This window comes from Cynocephalus volans, chromosome 17, assembly GCF_027409185.1.
Source record: "Cynocephalus volans isolate mCynVol1 chromosome 17, mCynVol1.pri, whole genome shotgun sequence".
NCBI classification, from domain to species: Eukaryota; Metazoa; Chordata; class Mammalia; order Dermoptera; family Cynocephalidae; genus Cynocephalus; species Cynocephalus volans.
This window is the reverse complement of record NC_084476.1, coordinates 42,484,541-42,504,136: the sequence shown is the minus strand read 5'-3', so window position 1 is coordinate 42,504,136 and position 19,596 is coordinate 42,484,541. Positions and strand designations below refer to the sequence as shown.

General features: G+C 45.8%; 1 protein-coding gene across 1 annotated transcript in view; it reads left to right on the top strand.

Moving 5' to 3' along the window:
* The window catches only part of DNAI1 (dynein axonemal intermediate chain 1), a 59,234-nt gene that overhangs the window by 16,855 nt on the left and 22,783 nt on the right, over positions 1-19,596 (top strand). Inside the window, exons 3-10 of the mRNA XM_063081691.1 lie at positions 6,868-6,966; positions 7,173-7,253; positions 10,740-10,866; positions 11,135-11,250; positions 11,499-11,618; positions 12,643-12,702; positions 14,009-14,143; positions 17,866-17,950. Coding sequence (XP_062937761.1) covers positions 6,868-6,966; positions 7,173-7,253; positions 10,740-10,866; positions 11,135-11,250; positions 11,499-11,618; positions 12,643-12,702; positions 14,009-14,143; positions 17,866-17,950 — 823 coding nt within the window. The remainder of the gene's footprint in view (positions 1-6,867; positions 6,967-7,172; positions 7,254-10,739; positions 10,867-11,134; positions 11,251-11,498; positions 11,619-12,642; positions 12,703-14,008; positions 14,144-17,865; positions 17,951-19,596) is intronic.

The following is a 19,596-nucleotide window of genomic DNA, read 5'->3' as shown; positions in this document are numbered from 1 at the left end:
TGTTATGTGCTCATGATAGATAGCAGCTTAAGAATTTTTTATCTCCTTATTTACCCCTAAAATATGCTCAGGGAAAAATAGATCGCTTACACTGTTCAGTGGGTCATGAATCAAAACATATCTAAGCGCAGGTAATTGCCCAGCAGGTGGTGATGATAATCATCTCTCACATTGACCAGAATTTTTGTTTTTGAAGTACCCTTCCACTGACCAGATCATTTGATCTGAACAATTCTTAGTATCCTTGTCTTTAAAATGAGAACAGTTTTACCCACTTTGCAGGGAAGCTGTGAGAAATGGGTATAACAACTGTACAATGCCCACCACAGTCCCTGGCTATTAGTGAGTACAAACTAGATTGCATCTAGGGATGGTGATGGTTATCAGCGGCTCCCCACCTTCCCCTCCCCTCCCCTGTACCTTCTGCAGATTGTGCTGGGCTGATAGACTTCGAACTTCTGTTCTTGGTATGTTATGGCTGTACATGAGAATGTCTCTTGTCAGCTATCTTATTCTCTCTCAGCTCCTCTCCACAACTTTCCAGACTTTTTTGGGACCTACTCCTTAGCCTTTGGCTTCCTCAAGTGTTCCAGGACAGACTAAGTGGGGCTGCACCAAGGGCTGCTTATGGAAGGGGACAGTCTAAAGGCTAAGGCTAGGAGGGATGTTAACCTGAAGATCATCCAAAAGTATGCTGAGCCAAGGCGGTGATCCAGAACTGTGCTAGAAGAACAAGGTGGTTACAGGCCCACTCGTGCAGAGGCTGGCCAGACTGAAGGGTTTTAATCGTGGCCAGATATCATTGTTGGTAGTTGGTAGCATCTTACTTGGCATAGAGCAGTGAGGTCAGATGGTTCAGGAAAGAAATCCTGTGGCTATGGAGAAAGAGAGGAGACATTTTATGTGGGCAGTCCCTCCTAGGGCAGTCACTTTCACCTGCCCAAGGTTCAGAGAGCATACCTGGCTGCTAAGCACACAGGCTCATTCTCCCTGCTTACATGGCTCTTTCCTACATGAGCTTAGGGAGAATTGTAAGTGACTGAGTATGGCTGTTGGAGAAAAAGAGTAGGAGATGAGGTGGATGTTATGTTAAGGAGTTTGGGCTTCATCTCATGGCTGATGGGATGGGGAGCCTTTGGGAGCTTTAAATCAGGAGGGTGACATGATCAGATTTATGTTTTAGGAAGATTATTTATAGGTAGTGATTAAGAATTTGGCTTCAAATCCTAGTCAGTTTTGGGTCAGTTGCTTGATCTCTGTATGCCTCAATTTCCTCATCTGTAAAGTAGGAATAATGATAGCTCCGACCCCACAAGACGGTTGTGAAGAATAAATGAGATAATGTACATCAACAGCTTAGTAAATGACTGGCCCAGAGTAAGTGCTCAATAGCTGACAATGATAATAATGGTGTAATTATTAGAGTAGAAAGAAACTGGAGTCAGGGAGACTAAATGTAGTTAGGGAAAAGATAGTAAGGGCCTGAATTAAAGGAGGTGTAAATGGAGAGGATAGTTATGAAACACATTAATAATATGAAATTGTTAGACTTTGAAATATAATGCTAATGAGAGAGTGAAGAAAGGTGGGCATCTTTGATGGATACCAATTTCCAACCTGGCTGGCTAAATGGATGGTGGTACACTTGAGTGAGATAGAAAATACTGGAGGAGGGGGCAGTTTGGGGTGAAAAAAGAACATAATGAGGTTGGTTTTGAAGATACCAAGTTTGAGTACTCTGCTATCATTTTAAACAGGAGGTTCTAGGAAGTCTAAACTACAGAAATAGATTTGAGTTTTATTGTAAGGTGGGACATGAATCTATGCGTGGGGATAAGAGCACCCAAGGAGAATGTGTAGAATGAGAAGACCAGAGGGTCGAGCATATATATATATATATTCCTGGGTGGGGATAAGGATATTGAGAAGGAGCCATTGGAGAGATCATGAACATGGTAACAAAGGTGGAGAAGAAGTTTCAAGAAAGAGGGAGGAAGCCCTCGGCAATGTCGGGTCCTCTAAGAGAACTAAGAAATGACTACTAGGCAGCTGAGTTGTTATTGGTGACCTTTGTAAGGGCGAGTGAACTCCATCCAAGTGCTAGGCTCTGTGCTAGTGGTGCAAAGATGAATAAGACACAGATCCTGCCCTCAGGGTGCTCACACTGAAATCTGTGACATTGAGAATAGAAAAATGCCCTACTGTGAAGGAGTTCAGGCTGGGACATTTGTTATCCCATTGATCACCAGCATTAAGTTGTCCACCATGGCAGGTTGGGCGGGTTTCCCCTTTCTGCCTCACTTCTACATTAGACGCCTCCCTTGGCCAAATAGAATGACCTATCCAAGAGAAGAGAACCTTCTTTGATCAATAGCATAAGAATGGTGGGCCTCCCTTGCTAGAACTGCCAAGCTGCCTCCCATGTGTACCGCAGTGTTATGTTTCTTTCCATACTACTTTCCCCTTTTGTAAACCAAAACCCAGAGACAGTAGAGTGTCTACTTGAAGACATATTTTTCCTTAATCTCGCAACAGCCAGTAATTATGGTGATGATGGAAGGTGGAGGAGAGCTTTGCTCAAAGTGAGGAAAGGAAGAGTAGAGGGAGGTAGGAGAGAGGTGGTAACCTGTCAGGAGGAGTTAGATAAAGGACTAGCAGAGGCTGGTTGGATAGGGGTTGTCAGGCAGTGATAGTGGAAGCAGGGAGGGGGGTGGGGAAGATGGTTTTCCTGGCAGGAGGAATAGAAAAAGCAAAGGGAGCGAGGTGGGAAAGTACAGGCCAGGCTCAGGCACTGTGAGCAGCTTCACTGGACGGCACCTCAGAGTCCTAGGATGCAGGGAGTGGGAGAGCAGACCAGAGTGGAGACCTGGGGCCAGATGATAAAGTTCTGAGGGCCAGGGGAGGGAGTCTGGGCTTTCTCCTTCTGTGGTTTGATGGCTTCTGGGAGGAACCATCCAAAGCTTTTCAGGAATTCGGGCTGTCTATCTCAAGCATCTCCTTCTGGAAGACCAAGGGCCCAAAGTGGCAGCCTGACTTTCAATCTCCTTTGCCATGGTTGGGAAGCCAGGGCTGAAGCTGATTTCATTGGCCTGTTTTGCATTTATTATAGTGTGGTTTTTATAGAGTGTTAATTGAAATATTTCCAACTGCCAAAAACAATTACACTCAAATTGCCTTGTCAGATCTTTTATTGCTGGATAAATATTTTACAGACATATTTATAGGGGACAGTGGTAACTGGATCTCATTTTCTATGTAAGGCTGGTGGTTTGGGTTGGGATTGGCCCTCCAGCACTGTGCTGTGGGCTGGAAAGCTGTTGGCCATTGTGATACTTCCATCCCATTACCTTAGGGATCAGGGGCTCTTCAAAGGAAAGCAGCTTTCTGGCTCATGTGGTTTAGCCTCAGAGACGGGTTCCCATCACTGGAAACCTTGGAAATCTGGCAGAAATTTGAATCCTGCTACCCACCCTACCAGCAACAATCCCAATCCAAGTTGAGACATGCTTTTCTCTTCCCCTGGAATCCCTTTCCTCCCTTCCACCATCCAGGCCTTTCCTAAAGATCTTATCATGTAAGAGCTGTAAGAGCCCATCTAGTCTAACTCCCTCACCTTTCATTTGGGAAACCAATGTCCAGAGACTTCCCCAAGATGATATATATAAGTGGTCAATGACAGAGCTGGGAGCTGTATTAGTTCGTTTCTGCTGTTTATAACAAAATCCACAGAACTGAGTATTTTATAAAGAAAACAAAATTTATTGCTTACAGTTTCTGAGGCTGGGAAGTCCAAAGCCCAGGGAACACAGCTGATGAAGGCCTTGGTGGTGACAACAGTGATGGCATGATATCACACTGCGAAAATGGCGGAGCAGAGAGAGCACAGAGTAACCTCCTCATTCACTCTCTTTTTAAAACCCTCAGAACCATGCCCCTGACCACCATTATTAATCCAATCACTATGGCATGGTCCTACAATCTAATCACCTCCCCAAGGCCCCACCTTTCAATTACCATAATAGGATTTCCCACCCTCCCAATAGTCACAGTGGGGGCCAAGTTTTTAATACATAAAACTTGGGGGACGTAATTCAAGCTTCAGTGAGTTCAGGGGAACATTCAATCCACTACAGAGCCCATCTAGTCTAACTCCCTCACCTTGCATTTGGGAAATCAAGCCCTAGAGACTTCCCCAAGATGAGATAAGTGGCCAGTGACAGAGCTGGGAGCAGAGGTCTCTTTCCAATGTGCCATGCTGCCACCAACGTATTTTCTTTGGCTCCTCTGCTGCCTTGACCCCTCCTTCAATGTTCTGGCCTGCTTCTTCCAAGAGCTCCTCTCTCACATCTCCAGCCCCCACTCATCTCCCTCGTGCTTGATCATCTGAAACACTTTTCTTTATATACATTGTGAAATTTTTGTTTGTTTGGTGGAACATTTTACTGTCTCTGTCATTGTTCTTTTCTTGCGTTTGTACTTCCTGTTCTCCTTCTGAAAAATATTTTCTCCATCTAATCAATGCATACTTGTCCTTTGACACCCAGCTAAGAATCGGCCACCCTGGGAAGCCTTTGCTGTGCACTCCAGGCTGGGTAGGTGCCCCGGGCACTCCTACAGCACCCCGTGCACACACATCTCCATTGCTGGCACAGAGCCAGCTTCTGAAGGATCATATGTTGAGTGAGTGAGCGAGTGAGCGAGCAAGGAGCATTGATCACACTCATCTCTCCTCCATGGACCCTGAGCAAACTGCGATAGGGACCTCATCTTTCTCTGTCTTTGTCCACTGCTTAGGTTAGTGTCTGACACATAAATAAATCCTCCACAAATTGTTTATCAAATTGGATTGAGCAAGCCACTGTTGAGAACATAAAATTTTAGCATGTTAGAATTGGAAGGTCATCGTATTTAATTCGATGCATTTTGCTGATGAGGAAACTGAAGCCCAAAGAGGAAAAACAGTTTTCCCAGGGTTATGATGACTAATAGGTTTTGATGGCATTCACCCATTTATTCAATAACACCTACTATGTTCTGAGCATTGCTCTAGATGCTGGGATGCAGCAGTGTACAAAGCAAACAAAGTACCTGCTCAAAAAGAGCTTATGTTCATCCCAAATAAGTGTTTATGAATATAATATGCCTTTGAACTCCCCTTATTGACTAGTACAGAGCTGAGCACCTAAAATATGCTTTTAAAACATTTGTTGAACTAGTTAAAAATGAAAAATGCCCAGTGCTAAGTTACCTGGTTGCTCTTCATAGGTCAGTCCACTGATGCTGAGATGGGGTTGCCTCAGATACAGGACCTCCTTGGACGGGCTGAGAAGCACATGCTGCCACTGAGAGTACCACTGACACTGTTTCTGAGACTTGGGAAAGCTCCACGTCCTTTGTTTGCAAGATCCCTGGACGGAAGCCTCCCTGTAATTCTGTTTATGATATTCCCATGTCTATTCACTGTGACTTACCTTCTGTTTCTGTTTTTCCTTCAGAGCATCAACATAAGCAGAGGAACCAGGAAGAGAGTAAGTGCTGAGACCACCGCAGTCTCTCAGCAAGATGCTAATAGCATTTTTCATGTTGAAAATATTAGCTATATATTTTTAGGAAATACAAATGAGCTAAAAGAAAAATGTTAAAATCACACTTACACCTACCTCCCTGGGATAACCTCTTAGTTAACATGTGATGTTATATCCTCCCAGATATTTTTATGCATATATAAAAATTATATTATTTACTTTTAAGTGTAATCAAACCATATATGTTATTTTATAACCTGTTTTTACATAAAATAGAGTATCTTCCACTGCTAATAAATATACTTTTAAAGCCTCATTTGCAATTACTGCATAATATTTTACCATATATCCCTTAGGACCATACCATAATTTGTTCAACCATGCCCCATTGTGGGACATTTAGTTGTTTCCTCTTTTTCACTATTGTGATCAATCCTCTAACAAACATCTGTACATCTAAATCTCTGGACATGTCCTTGGCTATTTCCTTAATATAAATTTCTGCACATGGAAATTTTGGTCAAACAGTATAAACAGTTATTAGACTTGTAAAAATATTTCCAAATTTCTCTTTAGAAAGGTTGTGCTAATTTATGGATGCCCGTCTTCTCACAACCTCAACCAATGCTGGATGTTAGTTTTGTTTGGTTGTTTATTTTATAGTTTGCCATTTTCATGGTGAAAAATGCATTGTTTTATTTTGCATGTCTTTGATTGCTAGTGAGGGTGAACGTTCTTTTAAATATGTCATGAGCCATTTTGGCAAGGTGTTTAACTTGTCTATCAGAGAAAGACAAAATTTCTAGTCCTTGATTTTTTTGCTCCAAGGACCTAATGGGACTGTGAGGCTTAAAGTAAGCAAGAACAGAGAGTATTGCTTTAAGAGAACCTTAAGATGGCAGATTGGAAGGCAAAATATAAATTAGAGTTGAAGTAGTTTAAAGAACAGCGTTATGTCCTTTCTTATGTCTAAGCCACTTTGCGTAAAGCCCTGCTTTTGGCAGCTGGTCCTAGGCATTAGCTTCTGGGCTTTATGGAAAGCAGCGGGGAGGAGCCAGTTCTTCTGGTCCCCCTACTGGGGCCAAAGATCCACCACAATGTTCCAGCTTATCCCTGACCCCGAGGGTGGAGGTGGCCATGATCTTCCAGGCAATGAGAACTCTAGCTTGAGGAGTTCTTTTGGACTCTTCCATGAATGATCTGTTATATATTTTGTATTCTATGTACAAGGGGCAGAGCTTGGCTTCTGAGAGGATTTGTCATTGAAAGGGCTTCCTGCAGCACTGCATGCTTATCCCAGTAAATCAGACACTCCCAACCCTCATGTGAGGTTTTGGTTCAGGATGAAGATTCAGGGACTGAAGTGGGAGAAGGGACAGATGAATGGACCCAGTCCAAAGCCACAGTTAGACCCCCTGACCAGCTGGAGTTGACTGATGCGGTGAGTAAGCAACCTTCTATCCTTGCTGCTTCTACCTTGTCCAGCTTCAGAGATGTGTTCTTCCATAGAACTGATTAGGAGCCTGAACAGAACTCAGGTGTGAGATGTCTACTGATATGCTGGGGGTATCGGGGAGGGGCTCCTTCCACTGTCAGAAGGAGTGGGGGACCTTCATGTATGATCCTCTTGGTATTTCTCTCCTTCAGGAGTTAAAAGAGGAGTTCACCCGGATCCTGACAGCCAATAACCCACACGCACCCCAGAACATTGTCAGGTACAGCTTCAAAGTAAGTCATCTCCTCCTGGGCAAGGGCCTCTGTATTCTTCTTGGAATGGCAGTGACTTGCTACATTGCAAAAGCCTCTCTGCTGTTCTAGAAGAGATTACTTCTAAACTAGAATTGGCTAGAATCCTGAGATTTTACATGGAATTTTCCAGAGATTTTTGAAATTTCTTTATGAATCTCCCTTGTAATCTTGCTAATTACAGTGTCTCAAATGCCCTGCAGAGCCACTCTCTTCAAGAATCTTGAAATAAATAATTTGGTTAGAAAAATACTTTTCCAATATGTATAACATGTTTTTCACTGAGGTAAACTATTGGGTCTTCAGAAGCTGGGTTTTCTTCCAGCCAGACACCTGGGTGGAGTACAAACTCCCTTCTGGAAGGTAAGGAGCTGGCCTCCCCCACCCCTACCCAGCATTCCTGCCTTAGAGGAAGTCCCAGCAGGCTCTGGGTCCCAGCATCTCCTGACTTCACAGCCAAGCAGGCAGGTGACCCTGTCAGGGCCTTCCTTTAATACACACAGTGTGGGGTAAGTTCTCACTTGATAGACACGTATATGGCATGTCTTTATGGAGGACAACACTGTTTTCAGCCATAGCAAGGTCAGCTCCTGGGGGAATGAACTGAGGAGAATTTCAAGGTACATTTTGAGCTAAAGTGGAAGTGATGCATATGCTTTTTATTTCATTATTTTGAGACCCATTTTTTCTATGCTTACTATTCGCCAGTCTCAGATCCTATATTAGATCTTTTACATAGGATATCACATATAATCCTCACATTTCTTTGATATGGGAACTATTTCTATCTTCATTTTTTGGAAACTGGGGTTAAATTAGATAAAACACATTGCAAAAGTCACACAGCCAAGATTCAAAGCAAGATTAGGAATAGTTTGTCTGACTCCAAAGCAACATTACACTGCTGCTTAAAATTTTTTTAAAAATAAATATGTATTAAATTTTGAATGTGTAATAGAAACTCATGGTACAAATTGCAAAAGATTAAAAAAAAGAAAATCAGTGAAAATCTAACCTCCCTCCCTGGTCTGTCCTCTTCCCTGGAGACAACAAGTTTCTTTTTTTGTTTCCTTTTTAAAAAAACAGTTTTATTGAGATACTTTACATGCCATACAATTCACCCATTTAAAGTATACAATTTGATGGTTTTTAGTATATTCACAGATTGTGCAACTATTGCCACAATCAATTTTAGAACATTTTCACTTTCCCCAAAAGAAATCCCACACCTCTTAGCTGTCACTCCCCACTTCTCCATCCCTTTTAGTTCTAGGCAACCACTAAACTATTTTCTGTCTCTATAGATTTGCCTGTTCTGGAAATTTCATATAAATGGAATCATATAATATGTGGTCTTTTGTGACTGGCTTCTTTCACTTAGCATGTTTTCAGTTCATCCATGTTGTAGCTTGTGTCAGTACTTCATTTTTTATTGCCAGATAATATTCCATTTTAGGAACATACCATGTTTTATTTATCCATTCATCAGTTGGTGGACATTTGGATTGTTTCTGCTTTTTGGCTATTGTAAATAATGCTGCTATGAACATTTGTGTACCTATTTTTGTGAAAAATTTCTTAAACGCACTGCTTCTTATATAAGATTGTGTAGTCAACCTCTCCACCAAAAGGTTGCAACAAATCCAGATGTGTTTCTCAAAAGATGCTGCTCATGAGTTATGCTAATGGCCTCCCTTGGGCAGCCTGTAAAGGTCAAAGGGAACCTGCCTCACCCTCCCTGATGTTATGCCGGAGCATGGTGCACTCTACGGGCTCCTGTCCTTCTGGACATCTGAAAGAGGGTCTCTCTAGGACTCAGTGTGCTGGCCATGGAAGGCATGCTATAGTCAGAGGATTGGTGCTGCCTTGTCGGTACTCCTCTTGACCCTCCCTTGAGTCAACTACCAGATGGGTAGCCCTAAGCTCCCAGGAAGGCTTACCTTACCCAACCTTCCAACAGTCTCCCAGGCCTACCTGGAATTCTCCAACAGAGCTAGTCTCCATCTTTTTGGCCCTGAGAAATCCAAGAGTCTTCAGAGCTGCTGCTTTCCTTTGATGTGCTGGAGTGAGGAGGCAAATGGTTCTGATCTAGGCATGCCTCCCCTCCTTTCACAGAAGCAATGGAGTCTGAATTTCTTTCCTAAACTGAAGATGGTTGCAGTCAACTGGGGACAGGATGAAGGTGAAATCTCAAATGACACCTATATGGAAAATTCATCAGGATAATAGTTACTATTTTTGTTGAGCATTAATACTGAGGACTTATTATGTGTCAGGCACTGTGTTAACAGATTGTTTTCATTATTTTTCAATACTTACAACTATTGTGCAAATTATCCTTATTTTGTAGGTGAAGAAATTAGGGCTTAGGTGGTTAAGCCCAAGGTCATGTAGATAATTACGGACAGAATAAGGATTTGAACCCAATTCTACCTGCTCCGAAGACCATGCTCTTAACCACCTCACTGTCCCGTCTCTCCATCCATCTGAGTTTCTGGGAGAGGAAGGGCTTGGTGGTGAGTTTTTAAGGCCGAGCTTCCCGGCCTGTGTGATAGCAATCCTTCTAGCCCTCCATAGGCAGGTAAATCTGGTACAGCTGGAGCCCGTGAGGTGGTTTCCTCTGCTGACTTTACCCCAGTGTGCCATAGAAATATAATTATTTTCTGTATAACTTGAAAGAGTTGGACAGAACTGTTTTAAAAGAAGAAGAAGCCCTGTTTCTCAAAGTTAATTTTATGGGTTGCTAGGATGCTGATCAATGAGGAGGCAGTCCAGAGGAACCAGACTATGGGGTCTATAAAGGCAGAGACTGTGTCTGCTTTTGCTCAGCTTTATAGTCCAGGCCCCTAGAAAATACTTGGCACATACTGGCTGTTCAAAAATTATTTGCTGAAGGATAAATGAATAAAGTTGCCTGGGCTTTAGGCCTAGTTCTGCTTCTCATTTGCTGTGCAACCTGGACAAGTGCCAAACCCAAACCTTCTCTGAATCTCTGTGATCCTCTTGTATGGAACAGGGGGATTGGGAATTTGACTGTCTCTGAGGATCTATCCAGCCCTGGAACCCACTAAATACAGTGGAGAGAGGGTCATGCCACATGTGTTTGATGACTATGTCTGACCTGACCAGGGTCAGTGGTGAGGCAGGTGAACTGGGATTCCTTGGCATGGACGTAGGAGACAAGGCACCCGAGCTGGTGATGCGTAAATCTGGAGCTCTTTGAAGTTAGAAAAGGAAGGTATTCTAAAACAAATCATTGACAGGAACTTTAAAAAATATTTGATTTCATTTGCTTCCTCTTTTTAAAACTGAAATGCAGTAAAAACTTCCAGTTAACTGAGAATTTGGTGAGTTATATTTACTGTAACAAGATGGACTGTCTTTGGCCTTAGAGAATGAAGGCAGACTACATTTTGACTCCAACCCTTTTGGGGACTCCTGGTCTGACTCAGTTCCCTCTCTTCTTAGGAAGGCACATATAAGCTTATTGGCTTTGTGGACCAACTAGCAGTTCACTTCAGCCAGGTTGGGAACCTGGTCCCCAAAGACTCGGATGAAGGACGGCGACAGCACTACCGCGACGAGTTAGTGGCAGGTAGACCTCTGGGCCAGCCTGAGGCTGCTTCCCTGAGCCTCATCCCCTTTCTCTGGTCACTCTATGGAGTAGATCCCTAGGCCACTTTGTAGAGCCTTTACAATAGCTGGCTGCCTGAATGGGTCTGGGAGCTAATCCATGAATACTCAGACCAACGAGAACCTGGGGGACAGGCAGGGTCTGAGAGGCAGGACCTAAGAAGGCCCTCCTTGCCAGAGATTGGGGGAGCAGTCCTGCACTTTGGGCTCATTGGCAATATCCTACCAAGGTTCTCAGGAGTCTGTCAAGGTGATGCTTTCAGATACAGAAAACTTTGAAGAAGACGAAGAGCCCAAAGAAGCAGAAACTGAAGCTGAGAGTCAAACCGATGTGCCTGTAACTGGGGTACAGTATAATATTACACTCCATCCTCCCCTTTCAGCATGAGCTGTGGATGGAGACTTCAGGGAAGACTCAGGGGTGGGAGGAGGGATGCTGAAGTGAGAAGTTAGAGACTGCAGGTACCAATGCATCCAGCAGCATCATTCTCTCTTACCTGCATCCTATCCCAGCACAGGACTACCCCCAGCTCCCAATTCCCTGCCACCTCCTTCTCACAGCTGAGTCCTGATCCTCTGGGTCTTTATTTCTAGGTAGCTGAAAATGTGACAGAAGAAGAACTGATGACTCCTAAGCAGCCCAAGGAGCGAAAGCTCACTAACAAGTTCAACTTCAGTGAGAGGGCCTCACAGACCTTCAACAACCCTCTTCGGGTAGAGCAGCCCCCATCCCAGCCCCTTTATTTTGCAGCTCTGCACTGTGCATGGCAGGGAAGAATCAGACCTGACCCTGGCCTCTGCAGCCCTCAGCCTTGCAGGGGTGAGAGGGCAGACACCATAGTTTATCTCTTCAAGGAGAGCTGGGACTGTGTGTTCAGGTCCCTGTAAGCCATCCAGACAGGAGTTCAGAGGGAGTAGCAAGGAGGCTAGAGCCCCCAATACTCCACTGAGAGGCTGAAACTTTAGCTGAGCTTTGAAGAGGGGTAGAAATCAGGACCTGGGGAGGAGAGAGGGGACTACAGTGTGCTGGGGAAAAGGACCTAGGAGCCAGTTTGACTGAAGTTGATGGTCTCTGTGGTAGACCAGCTGGAAAAGGCCAGAAAGATTCCGTGACTTGTAAGTATGGAGGATCCTGAGAACCAGACTGAGGGAGCCTCTCAGGGTTTTAGGTAAGAGATTCATATACGTGAGTGAGGGCGGTGTTCTACAGAGATGAATCTGACGATGGAGGGTGAGGCCTACAGGGTAAGTTTTTGTCAGGACCTCATCACCCTGTGTGGTGCTCACTCTGACATCCAGTAATCTGGGTGATAGACAATGGGGATGGAGCACACTCCCCTGGTGAAGCCAGAGACCCTAGTATTAGGGAGAAGCCTTCTCAGGGTGAGGGACATTAGTCCAATGGCCTGCCAGAGGCTGACCTCTGTGCCCAGGGCTGGCTTCTTGCAGATCTGTCAATCCCTCACTTGGAATTTATCTTGGTTAAACTGGCACAATCAGGCTTTGCAGGCCCTGTTTTCTAGCTTCATCTTCTTCTGAAGGAGGCTAGAGTGGGAAAAAAGTGTGGGCTTCGAATTCATCATTCTATCCTTTGTCCCGGCCTCCCTTTACTTCCACAGCCCTGTGTCCCACCCCTCCCTCAGCTCCAACCAAAATGCTTCTCCTAAGGATGTACTATAGGTTAAGTGAGAAGGGGTTGAGGGCTTTCTGTGGGTTTTCTGCTGTCATTGATCCCTAGGATCGAGAATGCCAGATGGAGCCTCCTCCCAGGACAAACTTTTCAGCCACAGCCAATCAGGTAGGACCTTGGGTCAGCATGAAACCCATCACTGCCTCCACCCCGACCCCCCAATCCCCCGTGCATCTTTGTCTCATTCAGCAGCAAAGGAGAATGGCCTGGCCAAGGACTCCTCTGGCTGTCTGCCCTCCTCCTCCAACCACCTCCCTGCTCATTGTCCTGAGTATCCAAGCTCTGAACACAAGACACTTCAGATGATAGGTCACCACCAAGTGAGCACTGGAGCAGCCACATGTACCCAGAGCAAGGCTGTCCAAGCTGGAAACAGGCATGGCTTCTGGAGCTTCCCCCAGGGCCAGGGGAAAATGTTTGTTCCCATGGATTCTGGAGCCTGGGGCACCCTGTAGCTGAGCCTGAAGTGTCAGCACTCTGGCCCTGCCCTCCTAGCAGACTGCAGTCTTCCTGCAGGTCCTCCTCCTTTCCCTCAAGTCCTCCTGGATAGCCACACTGATCTGGAGAGGATATGGTGCCAGGTGACCTGAACTCAGGCCCTAACTCTGCTGTTTCTGTTGTAAGATTCTGGACAAACCACGTCACCCTTAATGCCTTTCTTTCTCTGTCAAGGGAGGATGATGAGCCACTTCACAGGGTTGTTAGAGGATTCTGAATGAGATAAACATTGAAATACTTTGCAGCATGGAGTCCTGGCCCATGAGTGAATTATTAAATATAAGGTGGGCCTACCTGGCCTCCAGGTGGCAGTGACTGCCCAGCTCTGGGAAGCACACAATGTGATCTGGGGCATTTTCCCAGCCACAGATCCTTGCTGCTTCCTCTGCTACTACCCTTGGGCTTCTCTTGCTGTCAAATATCATTAGCAGGGGTTTTCTAACCTTTTGTTTATCTCCTTTTAATGCTAAAGTGTGGTCAGTGCTGTAGAAAGACAGCCTGAGTCAGTATGTTTATTCCATCTCTGCAGGGGAAGACATTTTTAAAATTTCCTAATTCAGAGTCTTATAAATCACCCACAAAAATGTGAGCTAGCCTGATGTTTGCCCATTTGTTCTGCCTGGTAAGGAGTGCAGGCTAAACAATGTTGATCTCCAGCTTAACACCCAGCCCCTGGGCTTCAGGATAAGGTCTGCTCAGATGTGCCCTGAGAGCTTCTTCATTTCTGTTCAGAGCTAATGGATAGCAGGGAAGACAGACATTGAACACATAATTACAATGGGCCAAGTAGAGGGTACTATGGAAGCATGTGACAAGGGTTAACATGACCCACTCCTCAAGCTCTAAAGGCTAAAGAGGAGATGGCTGGGTGAAGATTGTGCCCCGTGATGATCTCTCTCATCTCACCTTTGCCTAGTGGGAGATCTATGATGCCTATGTAGAGGAGCTTGAGAAGCAGGAAAAGACCAAAGAGAAGGAGAAGACAAAGACACCTGTGGCTAAAAAAGTGGGGAAGACAGCCATGAGGAAGCTGACATCTATGGAGTCCCAGGTTTGGTGATGTTTCCCACAGCTCTGCCAAAGAATATGTGGGGTAGACAGAAGCCTGGCTGTCTGGAAGGGTTTCACAGACACTTAAAAGTGGGCATATTGTTGAGGTATAGATAGTTTTTTCCTTGGAGGAAGCTGTGAAGAGAGCTACAACTGCCTCTGGCATTCCACACCTCCCCCCAATTCAACACATGTCTGGATGTTAGCAAGGATTCAGGACTATTGGGCTAGGGGGCAACAAAAGACATGAACCTTATTGAAAGCAGTGTGTGCATCCTGGAAGATCTGAGGAGTCTGACCAGGATGGGATGTGAGGATAAGGCATCACTTCCCTGGGCAAAGGCTCTTGGAGTCTGGGAGGGTGAGATGATCTTTGACTTTCAGTCCTTGAGTTTACTTGTGCCTTATACTGTAGATGAGTCTCCAGGGCCAGGAGTCAGATCAGAGATGATCACAGATACCATCAATATCAGGTCAATGTATGTGGCCACCCTGGGATGGGTTTAGCATGAGGAGCCATGCAGAAGTCATTATCAACATCCTAGTTGGGAGGCTTACTGTGAGTGTAGCCAGCATGGTTTGGGTATCATCATGGGAGTTACAATGATGCAAGGGAGTCACTGCAGTGAGGGTCAGATTTGTCCCTTCAACAGAGAGAAATCGGGGTTAGGGGTCAGAGTCCCAGTGTGGAGATCACAGTGGGTTTGACCTACAATGGAGTGGGAGGGACAAGGTCCATAGGAAGCGGGGGCTGGTTTCAGCACCTCGGAGAGTTCCTACAACAGCTCTCAGGGAAATGGTAAAGCTCCACTCCAGAACAGAAGCCAGATCAGTTACAGGAACTTCTACTTCATTTGTCTGAGATATGCCCACTTCCACTCAATTCTCTGCTCCATAACCCTGATAATGTCACATTTTAGGGGAGGTTTGAGGGTCCCCTGCCTTGGCTTAATAGGAACTTTCCCAATTTGGTTTCATTCAATCACTGACCGAACACCCAGTGGTCATGGCCATGCTGGGTACTGGAACTCTGAGGTGAAAGATAGAGTTCCTCTCTTGAAGACTGCCCTGTGCAGACCCTTGGCTTCCCTTCACCACTCCCTAGAGATGAGAGGCTTCAGAGAGGCCACTGGCCAAGGTCAGGGTTAACATGAAGATCCATCAAGGGCTTGGCTATGGGCTCTGTGCTGGGACTGATGGTGGCAGAAACCCCAACAACAGTCACCAGGACTCAGAAACCAGCAGAAAAGTCCCTGTGGCTGACACTGGAAACTGACCTGGGGTTTAAACCCTGTCAGGGTTGGTGTCTAACACCCTCAGGCAGGAGAGACTACCTCCCTCTGTCACACTGGGCTCTTCCAGTTTGGCTGACATGGAAGGCTGTGATACAGGCAGATTCCAGCCCTTGGGACCAAGAAGCCACAGAGGAGGCAGGACGCTTGGGGTGGGGTATAACATACACTCCCCCAGCCCCATGAATGCCTTGCTGTGCAACCTCTGCCCAAAGGAATCTAACTGGAAATCCCAAGTATTGGGCCAGGCTGTCTGTGGAATAGAGTGCAAGTGGAAAGTCACCTTCCCCTATTCCCAGGTCCAGTGCTTGAGCAGAGTGACACCCCTTCCTCAAAAACCCGGATCTGATTAGGTTGGTATAAAACTCAAGTGTTCAGGAGGGGGGAAAGGGAATAACTTCATGATACCCTGTAAGAAAGTCCTCAGTGGTGGACCTTAGGTTTCTGTCTCATTAATGATTAATGCACAGACATGAATGCAAGCTTGTCTGATTTGGAAGATTAGGCAGAAAGGAGGAAAGGGCTTGGAGGCCACGAGTTCAGTCAGAACCAATAAAGAGATTGGCTGCTCGGGTAGCATAGTACCCAGAACAAGAGAGGTGGTAGTCCACTGCACTCTCTCCTCAGAGCACACCTGGAGCCCTGAGTCTCCCAGGATCAGGAGAGGGTAGTCAGCCTGGGAAGGGCTGTCTGTCTGTGTGGGGCTGAGAGCATGAGCCCTAGGGGTCCACAGATGTGTGTTTGCATCCTGGCTTTGCCACTTATTAGCTGGATTTTTCTGAAGCCTCAATTTCTTCATCTGTAAAGACATCCTAATGACACCCAGTTTGTGAGATTGTCATGAGAACCCAAGATAATGTAAGTGTAGACCCTAACATAGTACTTATGTGCAACTGATCAATAGGTGGTTGCTATTGTTGTCATTAATATGCATGCCATGGCTGATGGGGCTAGGAAGGGGTCACCTGAGGAAGTGCTGACTTGGGGGAATGAGGCACTGTCCTACATCAGAGGACCTATCACCAGACACACAATTCCTCATGCCAGAGGACGGAGTTTGGACCATAGGTAGAAGATCCAGGGAGGTAGGTTTTAGCTGGTTGGCCACAGAAGCCACTGTCTGAAATGGGGAGTCAAGCTTGCCAGGAAGCTGCTGAGGGGAGAGGATTCCTGCTTTGGGTCAGGGAGCAGAGGGAGTAGCTGTGACCAGGGGAACTCTAAGGACTGTGGTTGTAAGACTCCAGTGAATGTCCTCCTCGGTCAGTTTTCTGAGATAAACTTGGAATCGGTTCGAGGTCTGGCAAAAGGCCCTCAAAGAGCAGTTCCCCAGATGTCTCTTTATAAGCCACCATGGCACTAGTCTGCATGTTTCCTTTGACACCACTGCTACCATCACCACCAGGAACTGGGTTAAATAATAACGTGTATTATTGCATTTAATCCTCACAATGACCCTCTGAGGCAGATGACAGCATCCATCCTCATTTTATCATGAGGACTCTTAAGACTCAGAGAAGTTAAGTAACTTGCCCAAAGTTGTCACCCAGCTCCTAATCAGTGGGATGGGGCTGGAATGCAAGTCTGCTGGCTCTAGGACTCATTCTCTTAACCACTGCGTGATATTGCCACTCTTGGGAGATCCAATGGGCCTGGCCTCCTGGGCCCCCTCTGGAGGGCTGCCACCCGGCTGGTTCACTCCTGCCACCTGTCCTAAACTCTATGCTCCTCTATTAACCTGCCAAGTGATTCACCTTGTGGATTTTTGGAATTTCACACAATGATAATCTTTCTTTTTGGTTTGAAATGTGTCATTTTTCCCTGATGTGAAACTTCCTGCTTTCTCTTTGGTCTGGGCAGTGGGCAGGGCCCTGGGATTAGGAGTCTCAGTTCTGCCTCATACTCCGTGTGTACAAGTGTGTCTCTCCCCTCTTTGGGCCTCTGTGTCTTCCTCAACTTTTGACTAAATTAGGAAGTTGAACTAGAAGATCTCTGAGGAGGCCTTTAATGGCAATCTGTGTCATTCCCTGAGCTGGTGAAACCTCCCTGTCTCCATCAAAAAAACCTCTAACCTGTTGTTGTATGCTCTCTTCCCTCCAATACCCTTCCTGGGCTCTCTTTGATGCCCTGTCTTGTGCTCAGAGATAGGCCTTCTCCAAAACAAGCTCAAAATGGAAGAGCATGTAGCAGGCTCTATCCAGGGGCCAGGTATGTCAGCTCAGACCCCTGGGCCACTTGTGAGGTAGGGGTTCCTGTAAGGGAGTTGTAGGTGAGTTGGGCCTTGAGGTAGGCAGAGATACTTTTACAGAGCTACCTGGGTGGGTAGTGTCAGACAGGCATTGCTGAGCCCATCCCCAAGTCTGGTATGGCTCAGGGCACATGACCTTGCCAGATGCTGGCTTATGAGGATCCCGTGGCTTCTGTATCCTTACAGAGTGATGATATCACCAAAGTGTCCCAAGCTGCTAAAATCGTGGAACGGATGGTCAACCAGAATACATATGATGACGTTGCTCAAGGTAAGATTTGAAGTGCTGGCAACCACTATTTTTGCCTGTACTAAAAATCCCTTATAAAAGGTTGGTATTTGAGTGTCCCATGCTAGGTCCTATAGGTGCAAGGGGAGAAAAAATAATCCTCCCCTCCTCTGGATGTCATTGGGGAGACAAGACTTATATGGGTCAACCATGAACAAAGTCATAAGAAACAATGGGTATAGTGATAAGATCTGACAGTGATGTAGCAAAAAAACAACTGCACATCACTGATCTGATGTCATCTTCCCAATAATCCTGGGAGGCAGGCAGAGCAGAGATAATCACTCCTACCTTACACCTGAGTAAGCTAAGCCAAGGCCACCTGGCTTCTGCTATCCTCCCTCTTATCCCTTGGAATCTAGCTCATCCCTCCCTGAAGCCTTACTTTACTCTCGCACTCATCCCTCATTTTCCTTCTTCCCTTCTTGAGGATCCCCAGAGCAGTTTACATTCTAGCATTTATAGGATCCTCAAGCAAGACTGAGTAGAGGACAGACAGAATAAGAAAGCTCAAGACCTAGAGCTGGGTCCTGTCTTTGGGCAGGGCCATAGCCTGATGCGAGAAGGGCTGGAGGAGGATGTGCTTGGGCTGAAGACAGGGATAGAGGTAAAGATGAGGTTCAGGTGTGGGGTAGAATGGGCCTTGCCATATGTGACCCAGCCTGCATCATGGGGGATAGAGAAAAAGGAGCAGTTACAATAGAGAAAAACAAGCACCAGCATTCATGGGGAGTGGCCTGTGTGCCAAGCATGGTGCTATACAATCTACATGTATTACTTTATTTCTTCTGGACAGCCACACTGTGAGGTGAATACCATTGTTGTCTCCATTTTATAGATGAGAAACTCAGGCTGGGACGTTGCCACTTGTTCAAAGTCACAGCTAGTGTGAGGTGCGAGTGGTGGAATCAGGACTTGAACACAGGCCCCTTAAACATAGCCTAAGCACATCACACTAGACTACAAAGCTACTGGGCTGGAGGAGACATTTCAAATAAACACACTCAATAGATCCTTCCTGGTGATTAATTAGTGATGAGGTAAAGAAAGATTGATTTGGAAATGCCTAAATCCTAAGGGCCAGGGAAATTCTGGTGTCTTTGACAGTGCCAGGGCAACGGAATCCTTTCCATGGCATGAACAGCACATTCCCAAGTGGCTTGTATTTCCCTATGAGGTTGTGCATGTATTTGGAGCAGCTTCCTCCCCAGACTTGGCAGCTCCTCCCTGCTGGCTGGTCTCCTTTTCTGACAGCCTAGAGCTCTTCTTGGTGACTTGATGCTCATTGGTTACCCATGGGACATAGAAACCAGGACTTCCAAGAGCAGCAGCCTAAACAAGCCCCCTTGTTATCATTCAGGCTGGAAAACGACCTTGAGTGCTTTTCAAAGCTGTCAGGGTACACAGCAGCTATGAATGAATTTGTCACTCACACAACTTGGCTTTCTAAAATGCAGCCTCTGCAAGTGGCCCACCAAAGGGCTGCAAACCTGATTAACATCCATGGAGAAACTGGCCTTGGTGAACCACTTTCATTTGTAAGAACACAGTCACATAAAAATGCATTGAACTTTGATTTTTTTTAATTGCATACTCTTTTCCCTTTGCGAAAGTATAACCATAAAGGA